Genomic DNA, 26,182 nt, shown 5'->3' on the forward strand with positions numbered 1-26,182 from the left:
TTCAGGGGAGGATCACGAGGCTGGCCTTGGACGTCCAGGGGCATCTGACGGAGCTTGGCAGAGAGGGTATGCGTGGAGAAGTCCAGCCTGGCCCCAGTGCGCTTGAGCGACGCGTGGTCAGTTTGGCACGGTAGATGGACGTCATGCTGTGAAGGTTCCTGAACGTCAGGCTAAGAAGGTCGACCTCGACTTGGCAAAGCTTTTGAGCGTGATGAGAGCTATGTGTGAGAAAGGTTAATTGGGAAGCAGCGTAAGAGAGATCCGATGGAGAGGGAGAACAAGCATTTAGTAAGTGCCTACTGGGTGTGACACTGTGCAGGACGTGATTTTAGAAGATTATGTGTTTGATCCTCACAACAACCCTGTGAAATAAGGGCCATTTTACTCCCGTTTTTATAGTTGAGGAAACTGAGGCAGGCAGGTTAAGTGACTAGTAGCCAAGCAGTGTCTGAGGCTGGATTTGAACTCAGGTCTTCCCAGCTCCAGGCCCAGCATTCTATCCTCTTCACCACCGGCTGCCAAAGAGGGTGAAAACGATGGAAGAAGGAAAGTCCTGTCAGGGAGGTCTCGGGATGCTAGACTTAAGGTGCCTGCAAGGACCTCACCACCAGCGTGCTCCTCACCACAGGAGGAGACTCAGATGAAGCCCTAGGTCTTGTTCACGGTGGTCACTGGCCCCCTCCCAGGTGGCAGCTTCAGTCAAACGGGGGTGGGGGGCCTGAGGAGTTAGATCTCCACAAAGTGCCCTTCGTCATTCTACTCCTGCTCTGCCTCAGAGCCCCAAAGCCCTTGCGCTCCTGAGACCTCTCACCCTCCTGCCCCCTGACCTCCGTGTGGGCTCCTCTCTCCTCCTTTCCCTTCTTGGCTCCTTGGGGAGCCAGTACAGCCCTCACCTGTCCGTCTTCTCTCCAGCACCTTCCCCCTTCTCCTCCAGCCTCCATCACTCCCGTCCTCCAGGGCTGTTGCTCCACCATATTCCCTGGCCTCACTGCGCCCTCACTGTGGGTCAGGCCATCCTTGGGCATTCCATGCTAGACTCACTTTTCCACTCACCATGGAGACTCTTCCAGACCTGTACATCCTCCCCCAAACTTCCATAGCTTCCTTCCCCCAGACTCTTCACTGAGAACCTTGCCTCATATTTCACTGAGAAACATTTAGAATGTTTGCAGAGCACTGCCTCCTTTGGCCCGCATCCCCAGGCGCCTTCTGCTCCATCTTCTCGTTCACTCCTGTCTCACCCAGAGGTAAGGCCAAGCCCTTGACCTACCCCCACGATCCCATTCTGTCCTGTTTTCTCTAGTCGTACTGTCTCTCCTTTATCTTCAGCCTTGCCTTTTTGTTCACTAGCTGCTCTCCTACTGCCCACAAACATGCCCATGTCTCCTCCACCCCCACCCCTGGATCCTTCCATCCCTGCCCACTGTGGTCCCATATTTCTCCTTGCTTTTGTGGCTAACCTCCTGGACGAGGCCGTCCACAGTCATGCCTCTCCTTCCTCTCCGTTCCTCTCTTCTGAGCTCTGTTGCTTGGCATGTCCTGTCCCCATGTGTGGAATCCCCTTCCTCCTTTCCTCTTCATCCGACCTTCTACAAGAAGCCTTTCACCATCCTTTTGACTTTAGTCTGCCCTCTGAGATTTCCTGGTTTATCTAGTATGTAGCTTGCTAATTCATCACAGTTTGCATGATGTTCTTCTTCCCCACGTACACACACACACACACACACACACACACGGGAACTCCTTAAAAGGAGGAAACTTGTTTTACCTTTTCTTCATATCACCAGTGTTATATATATAGTGCCTGGAATACAGTAGGAGCTTAATAAATGTTTGTAGACTGACTGTTACTGACAGAGGCAAAGGAATAGCTTTGTTCTGCATTGTGAGAATATTTTATATAGCAACTTTTCCTTTTTTTTTTTTTGGCTAGGTGGTGGGGTTAAGTGATTTACCCAGGGTCACACAGCTAGTAAGTGTTATGTGTCTGAAGCCAGATTTGAACTCAGGTCCTCCTGAATCCAGGGCCGGTGCTCTATCCACTGTGCCACCCAGGTGCCCCGCAACTTTTCCTTTTAAAGTATGGCCACTTAGATAACAATTGTTGACATTTGCTTTGATTGACACACCATTTCGTTTGATTCTGACAACACCCAGTATCCCAAGTTTCCTTTAAAGCTCAGTTCCAGTGCCACCTCCTGCCTGTGACCTCTCCTGCTCCCTAGCCTGATCTGTCGGTGCCTCTTTGCCCACCCAAATCACCTTAGATCTATCTTGTGTATGCTTCTATACGTCCACGTTATCTCCTCCTGTAGAATATAATGTTATGGCGACTCTTTGCTTGGAGGCAGGGAATATCTCATTTATATCTTTGTATCTCCAGTGCCTAGCATAGTGCCTGGCACATAGGAGGTGCTTAAGAAGATCGATTCTTAGGGCTGTAAGGAGGTAGGTCATGTTTTCATAAATCTGTGAATTCATCCATGCCAGTAAACCCTCTGATGATTAGGATTTCAACCATCTCCTCTGCCTTCCTGTCTGTCTGTCTCCAGGAAGTAGGACAAGTCTCCTGTTGCTAAAGGCCAGAAGGAAATGGGTAGCATCTAGGTGATGACAGGCAAGATTTCCAGCAAAGTTTTCAACCTCAGAAAATTTTGGGTAGCCCAAATTAAAGTTCATTAGCCATGTTTCAGCTATTGATTTATAAGATTATGTTAGAAAAGGCTTTAGAGATAATGAAGTTCAACCATGACATTTTACGGATAAAAGATAGACCCTGAGAGCTTAACTGACTGACTAAAGATAGTCAAGAGCAGAGCCAAGATTTGAACCCAGGTCCTGTTTTTCTGTTGTCGCCCATTGCCTCCCACCCATTAAATATTGAATTATTTGCTGCTTTGTGTTGGTTTGAGTTGGCATTTCCCTTGTTCTTGATTCTTCACTGGTGCTGTGAGCTGCTCAAGAGAGAAGACCATTTCCTTTGCTGCTTCTTCCACTTCCACTTCCAGCAGATAGCATGGTGCTTTATATATAGCAGGCCCCCAGTCAAGACTTGTTGAAAAAATGAATCTGTGAACACATGGATTACTCAGCTCTCATTTTTATTCTCTTTTCTCTTTCAAGGAGAATTCTCCATAGAATGGGAATGATCAAAAAGAGTCAAGGTTAGCAGCCAACAGAAAGCCAGAATAAGTGAATAGAATGTTAAGGAGGAAGCAAATTGACCTTGATGAGCTCGGGTCACCAGCCTCCAGTGGACATGTGCATCACAACTGGCAGATGGGATTTGCTGAGCCACGGTCAGGGATATTGGAAAGATGGTGGAATTTGGGGAGAATGCTGCAGCATTGGAGAAGGATGGATAGGTTGTCTCAATTTTCAAAAAAGAGAAGAAAGGGAATCTACAAAAACATAAGTCAGTGAGCATGACCTTGATTCCTGGCAAAATTCTTGGACATATTATTTTTAGATAGGATTTGTCAATATACAGAAAGAGAAATGGTGATTGCTAAGAACAATCATAGCCTCATCCGTACACACACACCCCATGCCAGATTTAAACTTGTTTCCATTTTTGACAGGGTTATTAGACTTGTAGTCAAGGGAATGCAATAGATAGCTTATCCAGGCTTTAACAGTGCAGTTTTTTGTTATAATCTCCGTATAGAAAAGGGGAAGGGAAGAGAATAAGTATTTGTGCAGTACCTCATAAGTGCTAGGCACCGTGCTAAGTGCTTTACAAACATTGTATCATTTTATCCTCACAACAACCCACATAGCTAGATACGATTATTATCCCCATTTTACATTGGAGGAAACTGAAGCCAGCAGGTTACATGACTTGCCCAGGGTCACAGAGCTAGTAAGTGTCTGCAACGGGATTTGAATTCAAGTCTTCCTGACTCTAGGCCCAGTACTGTGTTCATCGTACCACCTGACAGATGAGATGAAAACATGAGCTGGGTGATGATGAAGTTAGAGGGATTCGGTCTGGGAACTGGATGGACTCCCAAAATAGTTATTAATGATTTCATGTCAGCTTGGAGACACATGTCCTGGAGTGCTGTAGGCACGTGTGATCTTCGTCATCTGTCCATGACTTGGGCGAAAGGAAAGAGTGTGTTGATCAGATTTGTGGCTGACACAGTTTTAGGAGAGAAGCAGTAATGTCCCGAGTCGTGGAGGCAGGATCCAGAGAGTTCTCTATAGGGTAGAACAATTAAGTGAATCAGGTGGAATTGAAAAGAACTGAGTGCAGTCCTCAGGTTTGCTGCTACAAGACGGGGTGACATGGTCAGGTGATAGTTTGGGTGAAAAGAGATCTGGAGGCTGTAATGAGCTACACATCCATGTGTGAACCAGGGAGGGGCCATAGCAGATGAAACAGTGATCCCGCATACCCCAGAGGTGCAGCGAGTGAGGCCACGCGTGCAGGCAGGGCAGGAGATGGGACACGGTCCTGACGAGACCATGGCGGGAGCATCACGTTCTGCTCCAGCACCACCAGTCAGGAAGGACGCAGTGACTCAGCTAGCATTTGCTGTGTGATTGCAATGTGCCGGGCACTGTGCTGAGCACTGGGACACCAGGAAAGGCAGAAACAGTCTCTGGTCTCAAGGAGCTCTCAGTGTAATGGGGGAGACCGTGTGTAAGCATATAGAGGATACATTGGAGTGAGTCTTGAAGGGAAGGCACAAAGATTAGGGAGGACCACCCAAGGCTTCTTGCAGAGGTAGGGGTGAGGTGGGAAGGAGGTGAATCACATGGGATAGCTCATGAAAACACTCCAAGTCCAGAGATGGAGTGAATGGCAAAGAAGTCAAAGTCACTGGATCTCAGAGTATGGGGCTGGAGCAGGGCAGGGACTAGAAAAGTGGGAAGGAGCCAGCTTAGACAGGATTTTAAAAGCCAAACAGCATTTTATGATGGAAGTGATGGAGAGCACTAGAGTTTATTGAGGAGGGGGGTGACATGGTCAACCCTACACTTTCTTTTCGGTATAATTTAAGGGTTTGAGGTTTGTATAAACACCTTTAAAAAACACATAACTGTCCTGATTAGCCATAATAAACATATTATTTTAATAATATTTTATTTTTCCCCAAGTACATGTAAAGAGTTTTAAACATTTATTCTTTTAAATTTTTGAGTTCCAAATTTTCTCCCTCTCTCCCTCCTTCATTTGTTTCCCCACTCCCTGAGGCAGTAAGCAGTTTTCTATGTTATATACATGTGCAATCATGCAAAGCATATTTCCATATTAGTCATGTAGTGAAGGAAGACTCAGGCCCAAAGGGGGGAAAAACACACACACACAAAAAAAAATTAAGCGAAAAATAGCATGCTTTGGTCTGCATTCAGACTCCATCTCCATTTTTTTTCTGAAAGTGAATAGCATTTTTCGTTATGAGTTCTTTGGAATTGTCTTGGATCATTGTATTGCTGAAAGTAGCTAAGTCATTCAAAATTGATCAACTTACAATATTACTGTTACTGTATACGATGTTGTCTTGGTTCTGCTCACTTCACTTTGCGTCAGTTTGTGTAAGTCTTCCCAGGTTTTTCTGAAATCAGCCTGCTCATCATTTTTTATAGCACAATAGTATTCCATTACAATCCTATACTGCAACTTGTTCAGGCATTCCACAGTCAATGGGCATCCCCTCACTTTTCAATTCTTTGTCTCTACAAAAAGAGTTGCTATAAATATTTTGGTACAAGTGGGTCCTTTTCCCTTTTTTTGATCTCTTTGGGACACAAACCTAGTAGTGTCAAAGGTATGTACAGTTTTTTTTCAGCCCTTTGAGCATAGTTCCAAGTTGCTCTCCAAAATGGTTGGATCAGTTCATAGCTCCACCAACAGTGTGTTAGTGCCCCAATTTTCCCACATCCCCTCCAACATTTATCATTTTCCTTTTATGTCTTATTGGCCAATCTGATAGATATAAGGTGTTACCTCAGAGTTGTTTTAATTTGCATTTCTCTAATCATACAACTGTAGCTAGCTTTAATTTCTTCATCTGAAAACTACCTTTCATAATCTATGACCATTTATCAATTGGGAAACAACTTGTGTTCTTATAAATTTGACTCAGTTCTTTATATATTTGAGAAATGAAGCCTTTATCAGAGACTCTGTAAAGTTGTTTCCCAGATTTCTGCTTTCCTTCTCATTTTGGTTGCATTTGTTTTCTTTATGCAAAAACTTTTAAAATTTAATAAAATTAAAATTAACCATTTTACATCTAGTAATAATCTCTGTCTCTTGTTTGGTCATAAATTCTTCCCTTCTCCATAGACCTGACAGGTAAACTATTCCTTGCTTCCCTGGCTTACTTATGAAATCACCTTTTATGTCTTAAATCATTTATCCTTTTTGACCTTATCTTGGTGTTTATGGTATGAGATGTTGGTCTGTGCTTAGTGGCTGCCAAACTGCTTTCTGGTTTTCCCAGCAATTTTTGTCAAATGGTGAGTTCTTACCCTAAAAGCTTGGATCTTTGTGTTCACCAAGCACTAGATTACTATGGTCATTTACTACTGTGTATTGTGTACTTAATCTATTTCACTTATCCACCCCTCTGTTTCTTAGCCAGTACCAGAGAGTTTAGATGATTACCACTTTGTAATATGGTTTGAGATCTGCTATGGGTAGATCACCTTCTGTCATGATTTTTTTCTAGCTCTATAAAATAATTTTTTGATAGTTTGATTGGTATGGCACTGAATAAGTAAATTAATGTAGTGAATTAATTGCCTTTTTATTATATTGGCTCAGCCTACCCATGAGCCATTAATATTTTTCCAGTTGTTTAGATCTGACTTTATTTATGTGAAGTGTTTTGTAATTGCATTCATATAGTTCCTGGGTTTGTCTTGGCAGATAGATTCCCAAGTATTTTACATTATCTGTAGTTATTTTAAAAGGAATTTCTCTTTCTATTTCTTGCTGCTAAATTTTTAAAATAATAGACAGAAATGCTGATGATTTGTATGGGTTTTTTTACATCTTGTAACTTTGCTAAAGTTGTTCATTATTTCAGCTAGTTTTTTTTTTTAGTTTATTCTTTAGGATTCTCTAAGCATTCCTTTATGTCTGCCAAGAGTGATAGTTTTGTTTCCTCATTGCCTATTCCAGTTCCTTCACTGGAATGCTTTTTTTCTTCCCCAGCTAACGTTTCTGGTATAATATTGAACAATAGTGGTGATAATGGGTATCCTTGCTTCACCTCTGATCTTATCAGGAAAACTTTTAGCTTATCAATGTTATAGAAAGTGCTTGCTAATGGTTTTGAGTAGATACTACTTATCACTTTAAGGAAAGCTCTATTTATTCCTGTACTTTCTAGTGTTTTTAGTAGGAATGGGTGTTGCATTTTGTTAAAGGCTTTTTCTATTGAAGTAATACTGTGATTTCTGTTGGTTTTGTTATTGACGTGGTCAATTATGCCATTGTTTTCCTAATATTAAACTAGCCTCACATTCCTAGTATAAATCCCACCTAGTCATAATGTATGATCCTGGTTATATATTGCTGTACATCTCCTTACTGGTATTTTATTGAAAAATTTTGTGTCAGTATTTATTAGGGAAATTTGGTCTGTAGTTTTCTTTTTCTGTTTTGGCTCTTCTTAGTTCGGGTATCAGCACCATATCTGTGTCATAAATGGAATTGGGTAGGACTCTGCCTATTTTTCCAAATGGTTTATTTAGTATTGGAATTAATTGTTCTTTAACTGTTTGGTAGAATTCACTTGTGAATCCATTTTCCCTGGGGATTTTTTCTTAGGGAGTTCATTGATGGCGTGTCCAATTTCTCTTTCTAAGATGGGGTTTTTTAAGTATTCTGTTTCCTTTTCTGTTAATCTGGGTAATTTATATTTTTTTGTGAATACGTTTCACTTAGATTGTCAGATTTATTGCATGTAATTGAGCAAAATGGCTCCTATTGCTTTAATTTCCTCTTCATTGTTAGTGAATTCATCCTTTTTGTTTTTGATACTGTTAATTTGGTTTTCTTCTTTCTTTTTTAAATCAAATTAACCAGTGGTTTATCTATGTTACTGTTTTTATCCCCCATAAAACCTAATTTTATTTATTAGTTCAGTGGTTTTCTTAACTTTCAATTTTATTAATCCTTTGATTTTTAGGATTTGCAATTTGGTGTTTAATTGGGGATTGTTAATTTGTTTTAATTTGTTCTTTTATTAGTTTTTTTTTTCAGTTGCATGCCCAGTTCATTGATCTGGTCTTTCTCTATTTTGTTGATGTAAGTATTTAGAGTTAGAAATTTTCCTTTAAGTATTACTTTGGTTTCATCCCATAAATTTTGGAATATTGTCTCATTGTTGTCATTCTCTTTAAGGAAATTGTTGATTGTTTCTATGATTGTTCTTTGACCTACTCATTCTTTAGGATTAAATTAAATAATCTAATTTTCCAATTAAATTTCCAATTAATTTTTAATCTATTTTCCCATGACCCTTTAATGTATTTTTTATTGCATCATGATTTGAACAGGATTCATTTATTTCTGCTTGTTTACATTTTATGGTAAGGTTTTTGTGCCTTAATACATGGCCAGTTTTTGTGTCGGTACCATGCACTGCTGAGAAAAAGGTATATTCATTGACTTTTTGTACATCTTTTCTGTTGTTTGTGCTTCCTTTACCAAGCTGTTGACTCTTTCTTCATGATTCTCTTGCATAATTCTCATTTCTTTTCTTAATTTTTCTTCTCTCTCTCTTATTTGATTTTTAAAATCTCTTAGAACTCTTCCAGGAATTATTTTTTGGGCCTGAGACCAATTCACACTTTTCTTTGAGGTTTTGTATGTAGGCGTTTTGACATTGTTGTTCTCATCTGAGTTTGTGTTTTGATCTTTACTGTCACCAGGGTAAGTTTTAAGGTCAGGTTCTTTTTTTTGTTGCTTTTTTTGAGGGTTTTTTGCTCATTTTCCCAGCCCGTTTTGTGATTTTTAAAGTTGTGCTGTGCTCCTGAGGTATAGGGGACGTTCTTCCAAGCCTAATGTGTGAGTGGCCTGGCCACTGGACTGATGTGCCAGGGCCATTGGGCCTAGATGCTTGCCTCTTGCACAGGGGCTGCTGGGCTCAGCTGCTTGCCTGCCACACTGGGCGCTAGCAACCTCACAGCTGGCCTGCTGTGCTGGGGCCATGGGGCCTCAGTTGCTGACCTGTGCTGAGGCTAGGTGCCTCCTGCTGGCTTTCCCAGACACTGTCTTCACTGGGCTGGGCTCCCCTTTTACATGAATGAGACAGACCTTTCCTGCAGTCCTTCTAAGTTGTCTTGGGATGGGAAATTGTTTCACCCCACCCTTTTGTGGGTTCTGCCACTCCAGAATTCATTTTGATGCATTAAATTTGTCTGGAGAGGAATTTGGGAGAGCTCAGGCAAGTCCCTTTTCTCTGCCATCTTCCTGTACTGTTTAGAAATAGTTAAAGATTGTTTGAATCACCCGAGATCTGTCTTCTCACCCTCCCACTTCATCCCACCCCCAACTGAGAACAAGAGAAGAGCAAAACTCATCACAATCGTGTAGAATCAATCAAAAGAAATTTCCACATTGGCTCAGTCCCATTCCTCACTCTGAGTCCTTCACATCTCTCTCAGGAGGGAGGGAACAGATTTCCTCATGAGTCCTCTGGAATCCTAGTTGGTCATTACACTGACAAAGAGTTGAGCTCGAAAGTATTCTGTCACCTTCATATGCCCCAACTCATTTGTCCATACCCCAGTTCATGGGCATCCCCTCGGATTCCCAGTCTGTGACACCTCAAAAAGAGCTGTAAATATTTGTGTACGTCCTTAGAATTTGTTCTGCTTAGGACTGTGTCCCTTCCTTGACCTATTGTCCCTGTAGTTCCATCTCCCTGCTTCTTCCCTTTCCCTCCTATTTCTCTGCTGAGTGAAGTGTACTTCTGTGCCCATTTCTTTTCCTTAGTTCAGATGAGAGTATTTGTATAGTTGTGTACTTGTGCACCTTAATTATGTGAGATAATTTTCCCTAATTCCCTCCTCTCTCTCCTTCCCTCAAATGTATGTTCTTTCCCTCTTTTTCCCTTCTCTTATTAAGATCAGGAGCAAGAATAAAGGCTTCAGGGCTAAGATGGTCTGATCTCTTATGCAGCAATTCTTTCTTCCTTCCGTATTTTCTCAGTTCATATTCCTAAACTACTTTCACCAATGCTTTTGCTTCTGACACTTTTTTCCCTCCCAAGGGTGGGGTGGCATTTTGTTTCCTTTCCTTTTTGGTTAACCAGATGTCCCATGTGTCAGCTCAGGCTCCTGGCGGCCCTGGACAAAGCGTCATGTGTCTCACCCAGGGCGTTGCTGGCCATCCTTGTGACAAACGCAGACAGTTATATTCTTATTTCCATTGGTTGCTGGTAGGAAACATTTGGAGATACAGGGTGGGAGTTTCTGGCTTCCTTTCAGTGAGTGTATTTATAGACACTTCTGGGTGAAGAGTAGATTCACTCACTAATAGACTAGATTTTTCTTTTCAGAACAGGACTGTACTCCTCCTGAGGGTAGGCACTAAGTCTTCTCAGTGTTCTCCACCTCTCTGCAGTAGCGTTTAGTACCGTGCTCCAAAGCCTGGAGGCGCTCAATATGCAGCAATTTAGCTCGATAAAATCTGAGCCTCCTCTTTTATTGAAAGAAGATTCGTGGGGCCCCTGGTGACGCAGTGCATAGAGAGCTGGGCCTGGACTCAGGAAGACCTGAGATCAAATCCTGGGACGCTTCCCAGCTGTGGGGCCTGGGGCAAGCAGCTTACCTGTGTTTGCCTCAGTTTCCTCAACTACAAAATAGAAACAATAATAGCACCTACCTCACAATCTTTGTAAAGCACTTAGCACAACACAGAGTGGGCACTACAAAAATGCTTCTTCCTTTCCCTCCCTGAAAGAGTGCCAGAGAATGCTACACATATGTCTTACTTGCCTTTGACTTTATTAACCCACTGAAGAAGAAAAGCAGGGCATGAAATCTCCATGCCATTCACCAATTGGGGAAAAGGCTAATAAATGTATTTGCTGCTCACTTTGGGCAAAATTCTACACATCTGCTTTGTGGAGGGATACTAAAGAAAAACAGGACTGACTGTAAGACGAGCCGTAATCCCATGTTTCTTGAACCCCAGTTTTGAGGGACATTTTCTTGGCGCCACAAAGCTGCATGGGGTCTCACATCTGAAATTTCTCCAGCGCGTTCTCTGAATCCTCGTGTACTTACCCACCAGTGTCCTCCTCCTTCCCTCCTAAAATCTTCAGTTTATACCAGAGACGTGTTCCATTTGGGGAGAGAACTGCTGAGAATCAGATGCCGCAACTTGTTCAGCCATTCCCCAACTGGTGAGTGTCCTCTTGATTTCCAGTTCTTTGCCATCACAAAAAGAGCTGCTGCAAATGTTTGTATACGTAGAATTCTTTTTGCTTTTTCCTTGATGTCTTTGGGATGCAGACCTAGTTGTGATTCAGTAAACATTTATTAAGCACCTACTGTGTGCCAGGCACTGTGATAAGCTCTGAGAACGTGAAAAGAGACAAAAGACTACCCCTGTTCTCCAGGAGTTTTCAGTCTAATGGAGGAAGAGCTTATGGAAGCAAACAGAGAAAGTGAGCTATACACAGGATAAATACAATTAATTAACAGAAAGAAGACTCGAGAATGAAGAAGGGTTGGAGATGGCTTCTCATAAAAAAGTGAGATTTTACTTGGGACTGAAAGGAAGCTGGGAAGGTCAGTGGTCAGAGCAGGGGAGGGAGAGGGATGGAGCCAAGAGAGGGAGGGTCTTGTTCCTGGAATAGCCGGGGGCCCAGTGTCATCGGATCGAAAATGCGTTGGGGAGGAAGGTGGAAGAAGAGTGGAAAGGCAGGAGGGGGCAGGTGATGAAAGGCTTTGAATGCCAAATAGAGCACTTTGTTTTTGATCCTGGAGGTGATGGGGATAGGGAGCTACTAAAGTTTAATGAATAGGAGGGTGATAGTAACTTCAGTAACCTCTTACTGCCTCAAGCTAGTATGAGGGTCTGCTGTGATTGATCAGTTCATATATTCAATAAATACTTATTTAGCACCTCCGTGGGTGCACCAGGCTCTCTGCTAAACACGTGGCAAAGAAGGGTAAAAAAGGCACTGCCCTTAAGGAGTTTGCCATCTGTCTGTCAGGAAAACCAAACGGGCACAGACTTAATTGTGTGTATGTATCCGTGCATCTGTGTGTGTGTGTGTGTGTGTGTGTGTGAGTGAGTATGTGCATGCACTAGCGCACACACACATAAAGGCGCACGCACAAACGTACATATGCGCATTTTTACAGTACAATTTAATTGAAGCGTTTAGCGTAGGAGAGTGAGAGCGACTCTACTGCAGACCAGTCATGCCTCAGTGCCCTCTGCCATCACAGGCCTTGCGCGCTGGCACAAGAGAGATGACTGTTTGCTGTCACACAAGAGGAAGAGGGGGCTTGTTGCCTCTCCCTGCATCTCCTGGCTCCAGTGATCTTCTTTGGGGTACCTGGTCCTCTTAGTTGTCTCTCTAGGGGCTATGTAAAATGTTTACACCTAGCACAATGAGGGTCATTCGCTCAGCGGGGTGTATTAAGCACTTACTCCACGCCTGCACTGTGTTAGGGGCTGGGAATACAAAGAATGGCAAAAGATAGTCTCTGCTTTTCAGGAACTCACAGGAGAGTTATCAAGGAAGTTGACACCCATTGATAAGCATATGGTGAATAAGTACAAAGTAAATCCAACCGACTTTCAGGGAGAAGGAATCAGGGAAGGCTTCCTGTATGCAGTGGTATTTGAGTTGAAACTTGAAGGAAGAAAGGGATTCTCTGAGGCAAAATGGAGGAAGAAGCGTGTCCCAGACGTGGGAAATGGCCTATGCAGAGGCCCAAGGACCAGCGGGAAGAACATTGGGACCGGGCCCCAGAGTGCAGAAAGGAGAGGAGTGTACAGTGAGGTCAGGCAATGAAAAGCTTTTAAGGCCAAACCGAGGAGTTTAATCCCAAAGGCCCTAGGGAATCAGTGGAATCTGTTGTTTAGGGAGTGTCATGGGTAGATGCACGCTCATAGAAAATCACTTTGACACGATAGATTGAGTGTGGGGAGAGATGAGTTAAAACACCCCCTCTACTGTGGCAGTGATTCCATGGGGTGAAATCTGATCGTGTCAAAGTCCTGACCAAAGTCTGTGACAGAGTTACTTCTGATGGGCCTAGTCCTCCATGGCACTGCTGGATCTGCTGGATTACCCAGTTCCCTAAAGAATTAGAGCGAGAAGGGAACTTAGAGTCTGTCTCGGCCTTCGTTCTGTTGGGGAAAAGTAAGACACATACGTAAATACCACCTAACCAGCAGGTGAATAACAATGGGGGCACGCAGGAAGAGCCTGTATTTATAGTAGGAGGTGGCTCTTCAGATGAGCCTTGAAGGACACCGGGACTCCCACGACGCCAAGCTGAGGAGGACAAGCCTTCGCATCCTGGGGGCGGCCGGGGCAGAGGCACAGCAATGAGAGCGAGAGGGCATACAGGGAACATAAGTGGGGTGTTTGGCTTGGAGCAGGGGTGGGGGGAGGAGACTAACGTGCAGTTGGCCTAGAAAAGAGGAAGGAACTGCTTGCAGACGCCCCCTGGAGGAGTTTGCCTTTTTGAGTAGATCTTTGAACTGTAATTGACAAGTGTCCTTGTGGCAGGTTTGTGGAGAATGGATTAGAGGGGCAAGGATGGGCCGCAGGGAGACCAAATCCCAAACTCGTTCTAGGTCTTCTGCTGTTTCCAGTTTACTTAGTGAGGGCGCTTTGCGTCCTTCATCATCCCTTCCCTTTCGGTGCTCTGAGTACATCGTGCAGTCCCTGGAAGGGTCAGCCGTGGCTGCCCAGAGCCATGTTGGAGGCACACGATGAGCAGCATGGGGCGTGCAGGGCAGGAAAAGAACGTGGAAGGAAGTGGAGAGAGGACTGCAGGTCGAGCGTCCAGAGGAACCCAGGAGGATTAACAATGCAGGGCATACTTTAGTGATTACCGAGGAGAGAGGCTGGCTGGAGAGGAAGGGGGTGGGGTGTGTGTGTCCCACTGCTCCAGCGGTATGACCCGGTGCCTAGCATTTGGCTGTGCTGATTAGAGCTGGTCCCATGCTGCATGTTCATGTTAATAAGCTCTTTGTTTTTTTGAGAGGAGTAATGGGCGTTAGGAGCTTGAGAGCCAAAGGGAACTTTCCCATAATAAAGTCTCTTCTGAATCCCTTCCATAAGCGTTAACAAACCCCCTGAGCAGTTTTCGCTGGCCATATTGACAAAACCAGTTAATACCCCGTTAAAACAGCTTGCTAAAATAATAACCCTTTTTAAGTAAAAAGAAATCAAATTACACTCATTTCCTCAGATGATGTGGTATGCTTGTTGTGCGTACACAGTGGCCCGCAGAGCTGATTTTGAAATGACTGTTGCCTCTGAGCTCCGGGGTCCCCAGTGGCCTTGGTGGGATAGTGAATACGTGGTCAGGGAAGAATGCATCCCTTTTTCTATCACTCCCGTTCCCGGCAGCTCAATGATGACTCCGCGTTTCCTCAGGGGAATTTGTATTTCTGGGTGTATAACCACCTTTACCCAGCTCTACACATAATACTCTGTGACTGTGTTTCAGCTGCCCTTCACGTTTATAATCAGTCAGTCCTCACAGCGTGATGCGCCGATCAATCAGTAATGCTATGAAGAAACATTTATAAAGTACTTACTGTATGCTGGACATCATACTAAGCAGTGGGGATGCGGAGGAAAATCCCAAACAGTTCCTGCCCTCTGAAGCTTACCTTCCGAATGCCGGAGACAACATGTCCACGAATAGGTACATACAAGATACATAGAAAGGGGGTAGAAGGCCACATGGGACAGGAAGAAAGGCCCTGCAGCTGGGGGACAGGCACAAACATTCTGCTGTAGAAGGCATCGTTGGAGTCGAGTGTTGCATGAGGCCAGGGTGTCTGAGAAAGGTGGGGAGAGTATTACAAGCCTGGGGAACAGCCCAAGGGAGGAAGCGGAGCAGTGACTGTACCGGTCTTCATGTTGGTGAGGGTCTAGGGTGTGACTGATGGTGTGCACTCTTTGAGTAGTGGGAAGAGTGCTGAATTCAGGCCTGGATTGGGATCCCATCCTGCCATTTACAGCCTCTGGGACCTTCCCTGAATCACTTAACTTCTGTGGCCTTCAGTCTCTTCTTTTGTCACGTGAGAAAGTGCGCCTGAATGCCCTATGAGGTCCTCAATCTACAGTCCTAGGATCAGGCTTGTATCATAGTAGAAGACATGATTTAGGACTTTCTGAAACCTGAAGGTCATGAGACATTAGAACAGGTTACCAAGGTAAGATGGGAGACCTCCCTGCTGGATATGATGCTTTCAGTGTCATCTTTGTCAGCAGTAAGGGATGGATTGAATTGCCTCCAGTTATAGACACCCTTGTGATTATAAATCTTTTGTGACGTGGGGTTGGTGTATGTGTAATTCTCCACTTTTCCAGAATAGGTCCCAGAGAAGAAGATTAACGTGACTTCCCCCAGGGCGTGTGGGGGAAGTATCACCATGGTCCTCCCTCAGGATTCTGTTCATTCAGTCTGATCCTGGCCCTGTTTGTCCTCACTCTTTATTTGGGTATTAGTGATGAAACAAGGAGCAGGATTAGCAGGCTGCAGAGGGACACTTCTCTTGGTCTTAGTGTGAGTGTTTTTGGGGGACATAAGAACCATTTGTGCCCTTGGGGAGTTCAAGTTTGAAAAACTGGCTGAGCGTTGGTGTTCAGGCTGGGGGCTTAGAGGGCTCGTCTTCAGTGTGTGTCTGGTCTGACTGATCCAAGAACACTCTTTTCCCCTTTCTTTCCCACACCTATGTCATTGGTTTTCCAACAATGCTTCCTCCTGATTAGATAGGCCATGGTTTGGGGCTCATCCAGAGTGCATCCTTAGATGGAAGAATGAATAAAGTGTAATATTAATTACATGCTGATTACGTACCAAGAACTATGTTAAACACAGGAGATACCTTCAGGGAGGTAACACTCTAAAATACCACAAATAAGGAAGTTATGGCCAGGGCAGGGCATCTTGGTTTGGGAAATCACAAGGATGATGAGTGGAGCAAGGGGGGATGCTGCTGAATTTCTTTTTTTCAATGTTTTTATTGATATCTTACGTTTCTTACGTCATAGTTCTCCAAAGTTTCCCTCTTTTCTTCCCATACCAGAGAGCCACTCTGTGTAACAAATAGTACTTTTAGAGAGGAAAATAAATCAGTGCAACTCATCGTCAATACGTTGAGAAAGTCTGCACACACATACAATGTGTAACATCTGTGGATCTTCCACCTCTCCAAGGAGTGGATTGGGGCTGTCCTCTCTTCATTTGAATCCTGCTTGATCTTTATAATTTTGTTACATTTCCTTTTGATTTGGGGAGGGTGTCGTTCCTTCCATTTACATTGTTGTAGTTATTGTGTATATTGTTTTCCTGGCTCTGCTGACTTTACTCAGCCTTAATTCATATAGATTTTCCCAGGCTTCTCTGTATTCATCACACAGACCAATTCTTACAGCACAATAATATTCCATTCCATTCATGTGCCACAGTTTGTTTAGCCATTCCCTAATTGATGGGCATCTTTTTGTTCCCAATTCTTAGCTATCATAAAAAGTGCTGCTATAAATATTTTGGTGTGTTTGGAGACTTTCTTCTATCAGGAAGTGGAATCTCCGCTTCAAATGGTATGGCCATCTTAGTCATGTTGTTTACATGATCCGAAGTCACTTTCCATGATGGTCATACCATTGCAAAGCAGTCCTAACAGTATATTGGCGTATCAGTCATTTCACAACCCTCCACCGTTAAGGACTGCCATTTTTTGTCATCTTTGCCAGTTTTCAGGATGTGAGGTAAAACTTCAGGATTTTTTTGATTTGCATTTCTCTTATTAGTGATTTGGAGCATTCATTCATGTGGTTATGAAGACTTTACGAGTGTTCTTTTGAGAACTCTGTTCATGTCCTGTAACCACTGATCTGTTGGGGAATGGCATGTAGTATGTTTTTAGCATAAAACAGTGTTGTTACATTGTCAAAAGCTTTTCTGTGTCTGTTTAAATGATAGTGTGCTTTGGATGTTTCCATTTGTAATATGATCAGTTATGTTGATAATTTTCCTAATGATGAGCCATCCTTGTATTCTTCATATAAGTCCCAGTTGGTCTCGGTGAAAGATTTCTCGGATAAATAAATCTCTGTAGTCTGTTTGACCTGAGGAAAGGTGGCTGATGAGATTCTAATCAGTCTAGTCTCGTATGAAATTGAGATTTTTATGAGGTTATGTTTGTTGTGCATCCTGAATGTGTTTTTTTCTTGGCACTTAAATCATGTTTCTTCTAGTCTGATAGAATTAGCAAATGGTAATTTCATTCCTCATCAGTATAGCATTCACCAAATGAATTGGAATTTAGAGATGTGGTTTTACACAATGAATGTCACATTAAAGTAATTTACTCCTTACTCCTTTTCTGCATGTGGCATTAGTCTGCATTTTCTCTGTTAACTTGTCTAATTAACTTCTAGTGTGTCTAACCGTCATGTATGTTATATTCTGAAAAGCTGGCCAGGACAGCCTTCCTTTGCACAGTTTCTCTGGCAGACAGACTCCATTCCTTTGCTCCATCTGGCAGTCTTTAAAGACTCACCATGGCCGGTCTTCCTGGAAAAAGATAATTTTAATTTCCATCGTGTCTTTCTTTGGGCCTCACTCATAGCATTTGATGTGTATGTTTCTGTGATTATGCAGTCTGCCCTCGAGGCAGTGGTAGTGCTGTTGTCCCTGCTCTTCTGAAGGCCAGAGATGCAATGTGAGTTGTGCATGGGCACAGCAGACTGGTAATGGAAGAGCAGGCCTAGAATCGGGCTTCCCTCTCCTCACCCTTCCTTCCCCAGTTCTATTCAGTCTCCTGGGCAGAGGCTCTGGGCTTCAGACTGCAATTTGCTGTCTGTCTGCAAGATGATGGAATGGAGAGTGACGGGCTGAGAGCGAGAGGGCCCAAGTCCAGGCGAGGAGACGTTGGTGTCTGGGGGCCTCAGCTAATACATCTTTAATTGAGGACTTGTGTCCTAGATGATGGTATCTTCCTTGATCACAAACCTCTCCTGATTCAGGCAGAGTTCACCATTTTGGGAAGGAATTATCAAAAGAAAGCAGTCATTGATTTGTCCCATGTCTCCAGCTCCACTGCCCCCATTCCAGCCATGCCTGTCTTCCTGAGTCAAAGGGCCCTTCTAGCATCAAGTGCTTTACTCCTTTGCTAGAAGCTACTTTAGCTGATAAAAAACTGCTTTGAGCTCCTTGAGAGTAAAACCTAATAGATTTAGTCTTAGGGGACGCTTAGAGCCATATAGCCAGACCTCCTCTTTCTCCTGTGCCCTATTCCTGTATCACAAACTGCGTAGTGGAGATTTCAAACTGTACATCCCAGTGTATCTCAAATTCACCATGTCCAGAACAGAATCCATTATCTTGTCCTATTCCCAACACCACCCTCTTTTCCAGGCTTCCCTATTTGCTGTCAAGGCCACCACCATCTTTGCAGTGACTCAGGGCGGAAAGCTTGGTGTTGTCACCAAATCTTTGTGTTTCTCCCTCCACATTTCTCAGTTGTTCCCTTCTCAATGCCGCGCACACAGCCACCGCCCTCCTGCAGGCCCTCATCACTTCTCTCCTCTTTTGTCTCCTTGCCTCAGGTCTTTTATACAATTTTCCTAAAGCCTGACCTGTCAGGTCAGACCTGGCTGTATCACTTCCCCACTCAGTAAACTCTGGGGGTTCCTTTCTACCTACAGGATCAAATATAAACATCTCTTTGGCATTGAATCCGTTCACAGCCCTGGCCCCTTCCCTCCATTCTAGGCTTCTCACATATTGCTCCCCTGGTGTTCTCTGTAGTCAAGCCTTCCTCACACTCACTTCCATGCCTTGGGACGGCGACAGCAGACGGCAGACTGCTTTCTCTCACCTCTGCCACTTGAAACCTCTGGTTTCAGCTTCAATTCAGCTTAAATGTCACTGTCAGCGGGAAGCCTTTCCTGGTCTCCTATAAGTGTTAGCATCCACCCCACTTCCTCCCCATACCCCCAGCCCCTTCCCTCAACACTCAGCCTAGCATGGCTATGTATGCCTATATAAGTGTATGTGGTCTCCCCAATGAGAGTGTCTTTATACCTCCAGTTTCACATGGTGCCCAGGACATAGTAGATGATTAATAAACACTTGCTGATAGAATGGTTATAAATATGATATACATAATGTAATGTATAAAAATATATTGTGTATTATAATATAAATAAATATAAAAAGATAATACCCTTGTATTTGCTTTTTTGTGTTTCGTGATCATTATTCAGTTATTTGAGATGTGGTCAGCATTTTTCTCTTAAAAGAACGTGTATCTTTTTTATGTTTTGTTTTGTTTTTTAATTTTATTAATTTATTTTGATTTATCAACAATCGCTTCCATATTCTTTTGAGTTGAAAATTTTTCTCCCCCTTCCTCCCCCCCCCACCCTCCCCAAGACGGCACACAATCTGATATAGGCTTTACATTTACATTCCTATTAAACATATTTTCACATTAGTGAAGTTGTAAGTAAAAATTAAAACCAATAGGAGGAACCATCAGAAAGAGGAAACAAAACTCAACAGAAGGTAAAAATAAGTGGTAGCGATTCAACTTCCATAGTTCTTTCTTTGGATGTGGACAGCATTTTCCATCACGAGGCCTCTGGAGATGTCTTAGATCCTTGTTTAACAATATTAGTCATCGCATAACATGACTGTTATTGTGTACAAAGTCCTCTTGGTTCTGCTCACTACACTCAGCATCAGACCATATAAGTCTTTCCAGGTTTTTCTGAAGTCAGCCTGTTCATCATTTCTTACAGCACAATAGTATTCCATTACATTTATATACCACAACTTGCTCAGCCATTCCCCAATTGATGGGCATCCTCTCAATTTCCAATTCTTTGCCACCACAAAAAGAACTACTATGAATATTTTTGTACATGTGGGTCCTTTTCCCATTTGTCTGATCTCTTTGGGATATAGCCCTAGAAGTGTTATTGCTGGGTCAAAGGATATGCACATTTTTGTAGCCCTTTGGGCATAGTTCCAAATTGTTCTCCAAAATGGTTGGATCATTTCACACCTCCACCAACAATGTGTTGAGTGTTCCAATTTTCCCACATTTTCTCCAACATTTATCATTTTCCTGTTTTGTCATGTTGGCCAATCTGATAGGTGTGATGTGGTACCTCAGAGTTGTTCTGATTTGCATTTCTCTAATTAATAACGATTTAGAGCATTTTTTCCTATGACTATAGATGGCTTTAATTTCTTCATCTGAGAACTGTCTGTTCATATCCTTTGACCATTTATCAATTGGGGAATGGCTTGTATTCTTATAAATTTGTCTTAATTCTCTATATATTTTAGAAATGAGGCCTTTATCAGAGAGACTGGTAGTAAAAATTCTTTCCCAATTTTCTACTTTCCTTCTAATCTTTGTCTGTGCAAAAACTTTTCAATTTAATGTAATCAAAATTATCCATTTTGCTTTTCATAATGTTAAAAGAATGTATATCTTTTAGTTAATTTTTCTGTGGGTCTGATTTTTTAAAAATTACTGCTTTATGATCTATTACAGGTGAAACTAAAAACAGCAGTGAAACTAAAAACAGCAAACATTGAGAGTTTCCAGATGAATGCAGGGTATATTAAACATTAATATTTAAATTTTACAGATAATATTTAAAATAGTTAAATTATATCTAAAGAGTGTTATTTTGAAGTATGTTCTCTTTGAGCATATAAGCTCAGTTACTTATGCATGATTTTTATTTTTAAATTAAATTATTTTTTTTCAGTTAGCAAAAGTTCACTTTCCTTCTTACTTTCTACCCCCCAAAGTGAAACCAAGCAAAACAAATTTCTGCTTGACCACATCTAAAAAAGAGTCTCATTCTGTACTCTCAATCTTTCACCTTTCTATCAATAGGTGAGTAGCCTGTTTCATGCTTATTCTTGGCATTGATAAGTTTTCAAGTCTTTCCAAGTTATTTTTCTTTACCATATGTTGTCATTTTATAAATTATTCCCTTGTTTCTGTTAATTTTGCTCTGTATCAGTTCGTACATATCTTCTCAGGTTTCTCTGAAACCTCCCCCTTCATAATTTTTTACTGTACAGCAGCATTTCAGAACATTTATGTACTCTTAACTTGTTCCACCATTCCCCAATGGGTAGGCACCTCCTTGGTTTCCAATTTTTTGCCACCGGGAAAATAACTGTAAATATTTTTTGCATCCTTAGAGTTTCTTTTGTTTAGGATTAATGCTTCCTTTAATCTGCCTTTCCTCTGATTCCCCCTTTTCCCTTTTCTTCTTTTCCTCCTGTTAAGTAAAATATATTTCTGTGCTCAATTGTATATGTATATTCTTCCCTCCTTTGACCAGTTTAAATGAATGAGGCTTCTCCAAGCCCTTCCTCCTTGTATATAGAGACTTCTACATTATATACTGCAGGCAGTATATAATGATGCTTGATTTTTTTCTCCTGGTTATGTTTTCATTTGGTTTTGCTATGAGATATACTTTAAATTTTGTCCTAATTTTTTCAGTCACTTGACCTCATTTTACTTTTAATGGGTCTGTCATAGAGTCATTAACTTCTGTTTGATCCACTCTAGTTTTTAGAGAGTTTATTGCTTGGCCAAGGTTTCGTACATATTCTGCCAAGCTGTTAATTCCCTTTCCAATCCTTTCTTCAATAGCTCTCCTTTGTTTTCCTATTTTTCCTTTAGCACCCTCATTTCATTTACTTTAAAAAAAAATTATCTGTGAGATAATTTCCCCTAACTTTCCCTTCCTTTCTATCACTCCTTCCCCAGCTCCATATGCCCGTTACCCTCTCTTTCCATTCTTCTCTTAATATCATCAAGATATAACAGAACCACTTTCAGGCCTTGTCTAAGTAGATTCCCTCTATGACCCCTAATGAGAAGAGAGTCCACAGGGGACATGTATATCATTTCCTCATATTAGAATGTAAGCAGTTTATCCTTTTTTTTAGTCTCTTATCATTGTTCATATTTAACCTTTTTATATTTCTCTTGACTCCTATATTTGTACTTCATAGTTTCTCTGCAGCACTGGCCTTTTCATCAGGAATGCTTGGAAATCTTTTATTTCATTAGAAATCTGTTTTTTTCACTATAGGATTATACTCAGTTTTGCTGGGTAGATTATTCTTAGTTGTAAACCTATATTCTTTGCCTTCTAGCATATCATAAGATCTCTACTCCTTTCTATCGGTGGTTGCTAAATCAGGGGTAATTCTGATGTGGCTCCTCAGTACTCAGATTCTTTCTTTCTGATTCTTCCCAGTACTTCTTTACCCCAAAGCTCTGGATTTTGGTTAATAATGTTTCTGAGTGTTTTCATTCTAGGATTTCTTTCAAGAAGTGACTGATGGATTCTTCTGTTTCTGTTTTGTCCTTTGGTTCCAAGAGTTCTAGACAGTTTTTTATTTATTTATTTTTTTAATTTCTTCAGCTGTGATGTCTAGGCTCTTATTTTGGTCTTGGTTTGCAGGCAGTATATAATGATGCTTGATTTTTTTCTCCTGGTTATGTTTTCATTTGGTTTTGCTATGAGATATACTTTAAATTTTGTCCTAATTTTTTCAGTCACTTGACCTCATTTTACTTTTAATGGGTCTGTCATAGAGTCATTAACTTCTGTTTGATCCACTCTAGTTTTTAGAGAGTTTATTGCTTGGCCAAGGTTTCGTACATATTCTGCCAAGCTGTTAATTCCCTTTCCAATCCTTTCTTCAATAGCTCTCCTTTGTTTTCCTATTTTTCCTTTAGCACCCTCATTTCATTTACTTTAAAAAAAAATTAGCTCTTTTTTAACTCTTGCTTTATCTCTTCCAGGAATTCCAGTTGAATTTGAGCCCAAGCTGTGTTTTTCTTCTAGGCTTTGATTGTAGATGTTTTGGAGTCATTCTCTTTTTTCTGTATTTATGTCCTTAGTTGCCCCTGTCACCACGGGAATAGGGTTTTTTTTGGATCAAATTGTTTTTGTTTGCTCATTCTTCTTGCCTCCTTCCTGGCTTCAGGCATTATGTTAGGGCTAAGCTCAGCGCACCTTGTAGGGAAGGTCTGGGCTGATCTTACTGTTGCTTTCTTGGGATATTGAGTGTAGTGTTATTCTGGGATCTCCAGAACAGCTCAGTCTCAAGACCTGAAAGTTTCTAGTGCTTCCCAAGTAGTCTGATCCAAGTCAGGTGTGATTTCTGACCCCCAGGTCTGAGCTCTGCAAGTTCCTGGTGTGGGTTGGAATCTGAGCAATACACTTGTGGACTTGCCCATTTGGAGTTTCAGGAGACAGCTGTGAGATTTCAGTCACTCTCGGCTAACTGGAAAGCTCTGCTGATTCAGTGACAGAATTATGGGCTCCTCTGGTCTGAGGTTCCTGCCCTGATCATTCTTTTGCAGGCTTCAAACTGGGCTGGAGGCTAGCACTAAGATCCCATCTGCTCCTGGGGTCCAAACTGTAGAAATGCTTTTTGAATTTCTCCTTTCTGGGCGCTCTTCTCTAGCATCCACAGACCTTGTTCTCTGTCTTCCTATGCTGACCTGGGCTGGGAAAACGGTGTATTGTGATTTTTTTCCCCTGGGATTTCCCTATTAGGGTTTGGTCTGGTGCATTGTTTAAAAGTGTTTGGAGGAGTTTTTTAGAAGGGAGCGTGCTGTATTTCTTCTTGCTATTCTGACATCTTAACCCCACCTTATATTTTGAAATATTATTGTTTTGTTTTTAATTTAGAGAAAAATGTCCACTGACTGGATCTGTGCTTTTTCCCAAGATTTATTTTAATATTACAACTTACTATGACACAGATTGAAACACTTCCCAAGATGGCGGCCACTAGATGCTGAAACTGCCCTAACTTGTGTTGTTTTAACAGTTCATGATATGGTGAGCTTTAGACAGAGGCAAACTGGCCTGCCTCAAGAAGCTGTTTAGTCCCAGTGGAATTTGATTTCCATGCATCGCATCATGGTTCCTTTTTATGTTTTCCAGGGGAAGGTGGCTCAGACTGCGTGTATGTCTGCCTGCAAGCATCTGGCCACTTCACTGATGCAGCTGCTGCTGGAAGCAGACGTGAGGCAGCTCAGCCTGGGTGCCCTGCAGCAGTTCAACCTGGATGTGCAGGAGTGTGAACGTAAGGACTGGTTCTTTATGCCCCAGCAGTGGATTGTGGGGTGAGGGGGAGGGCAGGGGAATGCCCCTGAAGGAAGCGGAGCCCACCTGGAGAACAGAGGTGGGCTTGTGGACACCTAGAAATCAGACACGTGAGCAAAGAACATCCCAAGAGTCTAAGGGAAAGAAGAAACTAAGCACTCAGGTGCGTCAGCGGCTCTGGATCGCTCAGCTTCCGGTCATCTGCCGCCCCTTGATTGAAACTGCCTTTTGAAGGCCACTCACAATCTTGTAATTGCTAAATCCAATGGCCTTTTCTCAGCCATTTTCCTTCTTGACCTTTCTAGATGGTTTGACTCTTTTGACCTCCACCTCCTTCTAACATGCTTCTGTTGCTTGTGTTTTTATGACATTGTTTTCTTGCCAGCTGTCTGATCAGTTTGCCTCAGTTTCCTCTGTGAGATTATCATTCATATGCCATGGTATTGCCCTAGGGCAGAGGTAGAGAACCTGCAGCCTTGAAGCCACATGTGGCCTTCTAGGCCCTCGGGTGCAGCCTTTTGACTGAGTCCAAGTTTTACAGAACATTATTGAGGGGATTTGTTCTGTGAAGTTTGGATCCATCAGGGGCCACACTTGAGGACCTAGAGGGCCACATGGGGCCTCCAGGCTGCAGGTTCCCAACCGCTGCTGTAGAGGTACTCCACAATTTGATTCTGACCCCTCACTTTTCTCAGTATACTCTCCTTTAGTGATTTCATCAGCTCTCTTGTGTTCAGCTATTGTCCTTAGATAAATGTGTGTCAAATCTCATTCCTGAACCTGAGCCCTGTAGCTCCAACTGCCTGCTTGATAACATCCGTATTTCTCACAGGGCCATCACACCCCTATTCTTCCAGGCACCCAGAGTCACCCTTCAGGCATCTTGCACTCTCCCTAAAGCCCCATTGCCAAGTGTTTGCCAAATCCTACAGGTCTGCCTCCTCAGCCTCTCTTGCCTTTGTCCTTTTCCTTCTACTCAGGACACCCTGATTATGTTCTAGGCGATCTTGATCTGTCACCCAGAGAATAACAGTCACCTCCCAGCTGATCTTCCTGCCGTCAGATGTCCCTTCTCTGGACCACTCTCCCCAATGCTGCCAACCTGAGATTCCTCAAACCAGAATCTGTCCTTGTCACTCTCCGGCTCAGTAAGCCTCAGTGACTCCCATTCCTCTTAAAATAAGAACTGTTCTCTCATCGGAAGCCCATCACAATCTGGGTCTAGCCTGGATTTTCAATCTGATTACATGTGTGTACCTTGTGCTTCCAGTCAAATTGAGCTCCTCACTGTCCCCTTTATGCAATGTGACATTTCCTGTCTCAGTGCCTTTGCTGCACCTCCTGTCCCCCTCCCCTCTCACCTCCTGGAACCCAGAACTGCCTTCAAGACTTGGCTGAATTGCCATCTCCTTTTTAACATCAAGGCTTTCAAGACACCTTTCTTAATTCCCCAGTCTTGAGTATCTCCCTCCCATCCCCTAGTGTGTCTTTATTTTGTATATAGCTTGATTTTTACTTATTTTGTGAAAATATTATATCTCCCCCCCACCCCATAGACTGTAAGCTCCTTGAGGGCAAGGACTGGATAAATTTGGCCTTGTACTCTAGCACCTATCATAACTGCCTGGCATGTAGGACACATGCTTAATAAATGTTTGCAGATTGATTGATTAATTGACCTGAACTGTTTCCATGGATTCAGTTCCTGCTCCCCAACTGTAAACTGTTCCTCTGCTTGGGGAGGGGAGTGGTTCCGTGGCAGTCAAGGCTGTGGAGCTCCTGTGGATGTCACTGAACCATGCAGAGGGGAAAAAAATGGCGTGGTT

At 42.7% G+C, this 26,182-nt stretch overlaps 1 protein-coding gene across 1 annotated transcript in view; it reads left to right on the top strand.

The window, feature by feature from the left end:
* EXOC6B (exocyst complex component 6B) overlaps nt 1–26,182 on the top strand; it is a 453,944-nt gene that overhangs the window by 385,561 nt on the left and 42,201 nt on the right. Inside the window, exon 19 of the mRNA XM_078149108.1 lies at nt 24,195–24,336. Within this exon, the coding sequence (XP_078005234.1) occupies nt 24,195–24,336 (142 nt within the window). The remainder of the gene's footprint in view (nt 1–24,194; nt 24,337–26,182) is intronic.

Source organism: Phascolarctos cinereus, unplaced genomic scaffold (genome assembly GCF_003287225.1).
Source record: "Phascolarctos cinereus isolate Bilbo 61053 unplaced genomic scaffold, phaCin_HiC Scaffold_2;HRSCAF=192, whole genome shotgun sequence".
In the NCBI taxonomy this organism is placed as follows: domain Eukaryota; kingdom Metazoa; phylum Chordata; class Mammalia; order Diprotodontia; family Phascolarctidae; genus Phascolarctos; species Phascolarctos cinereus.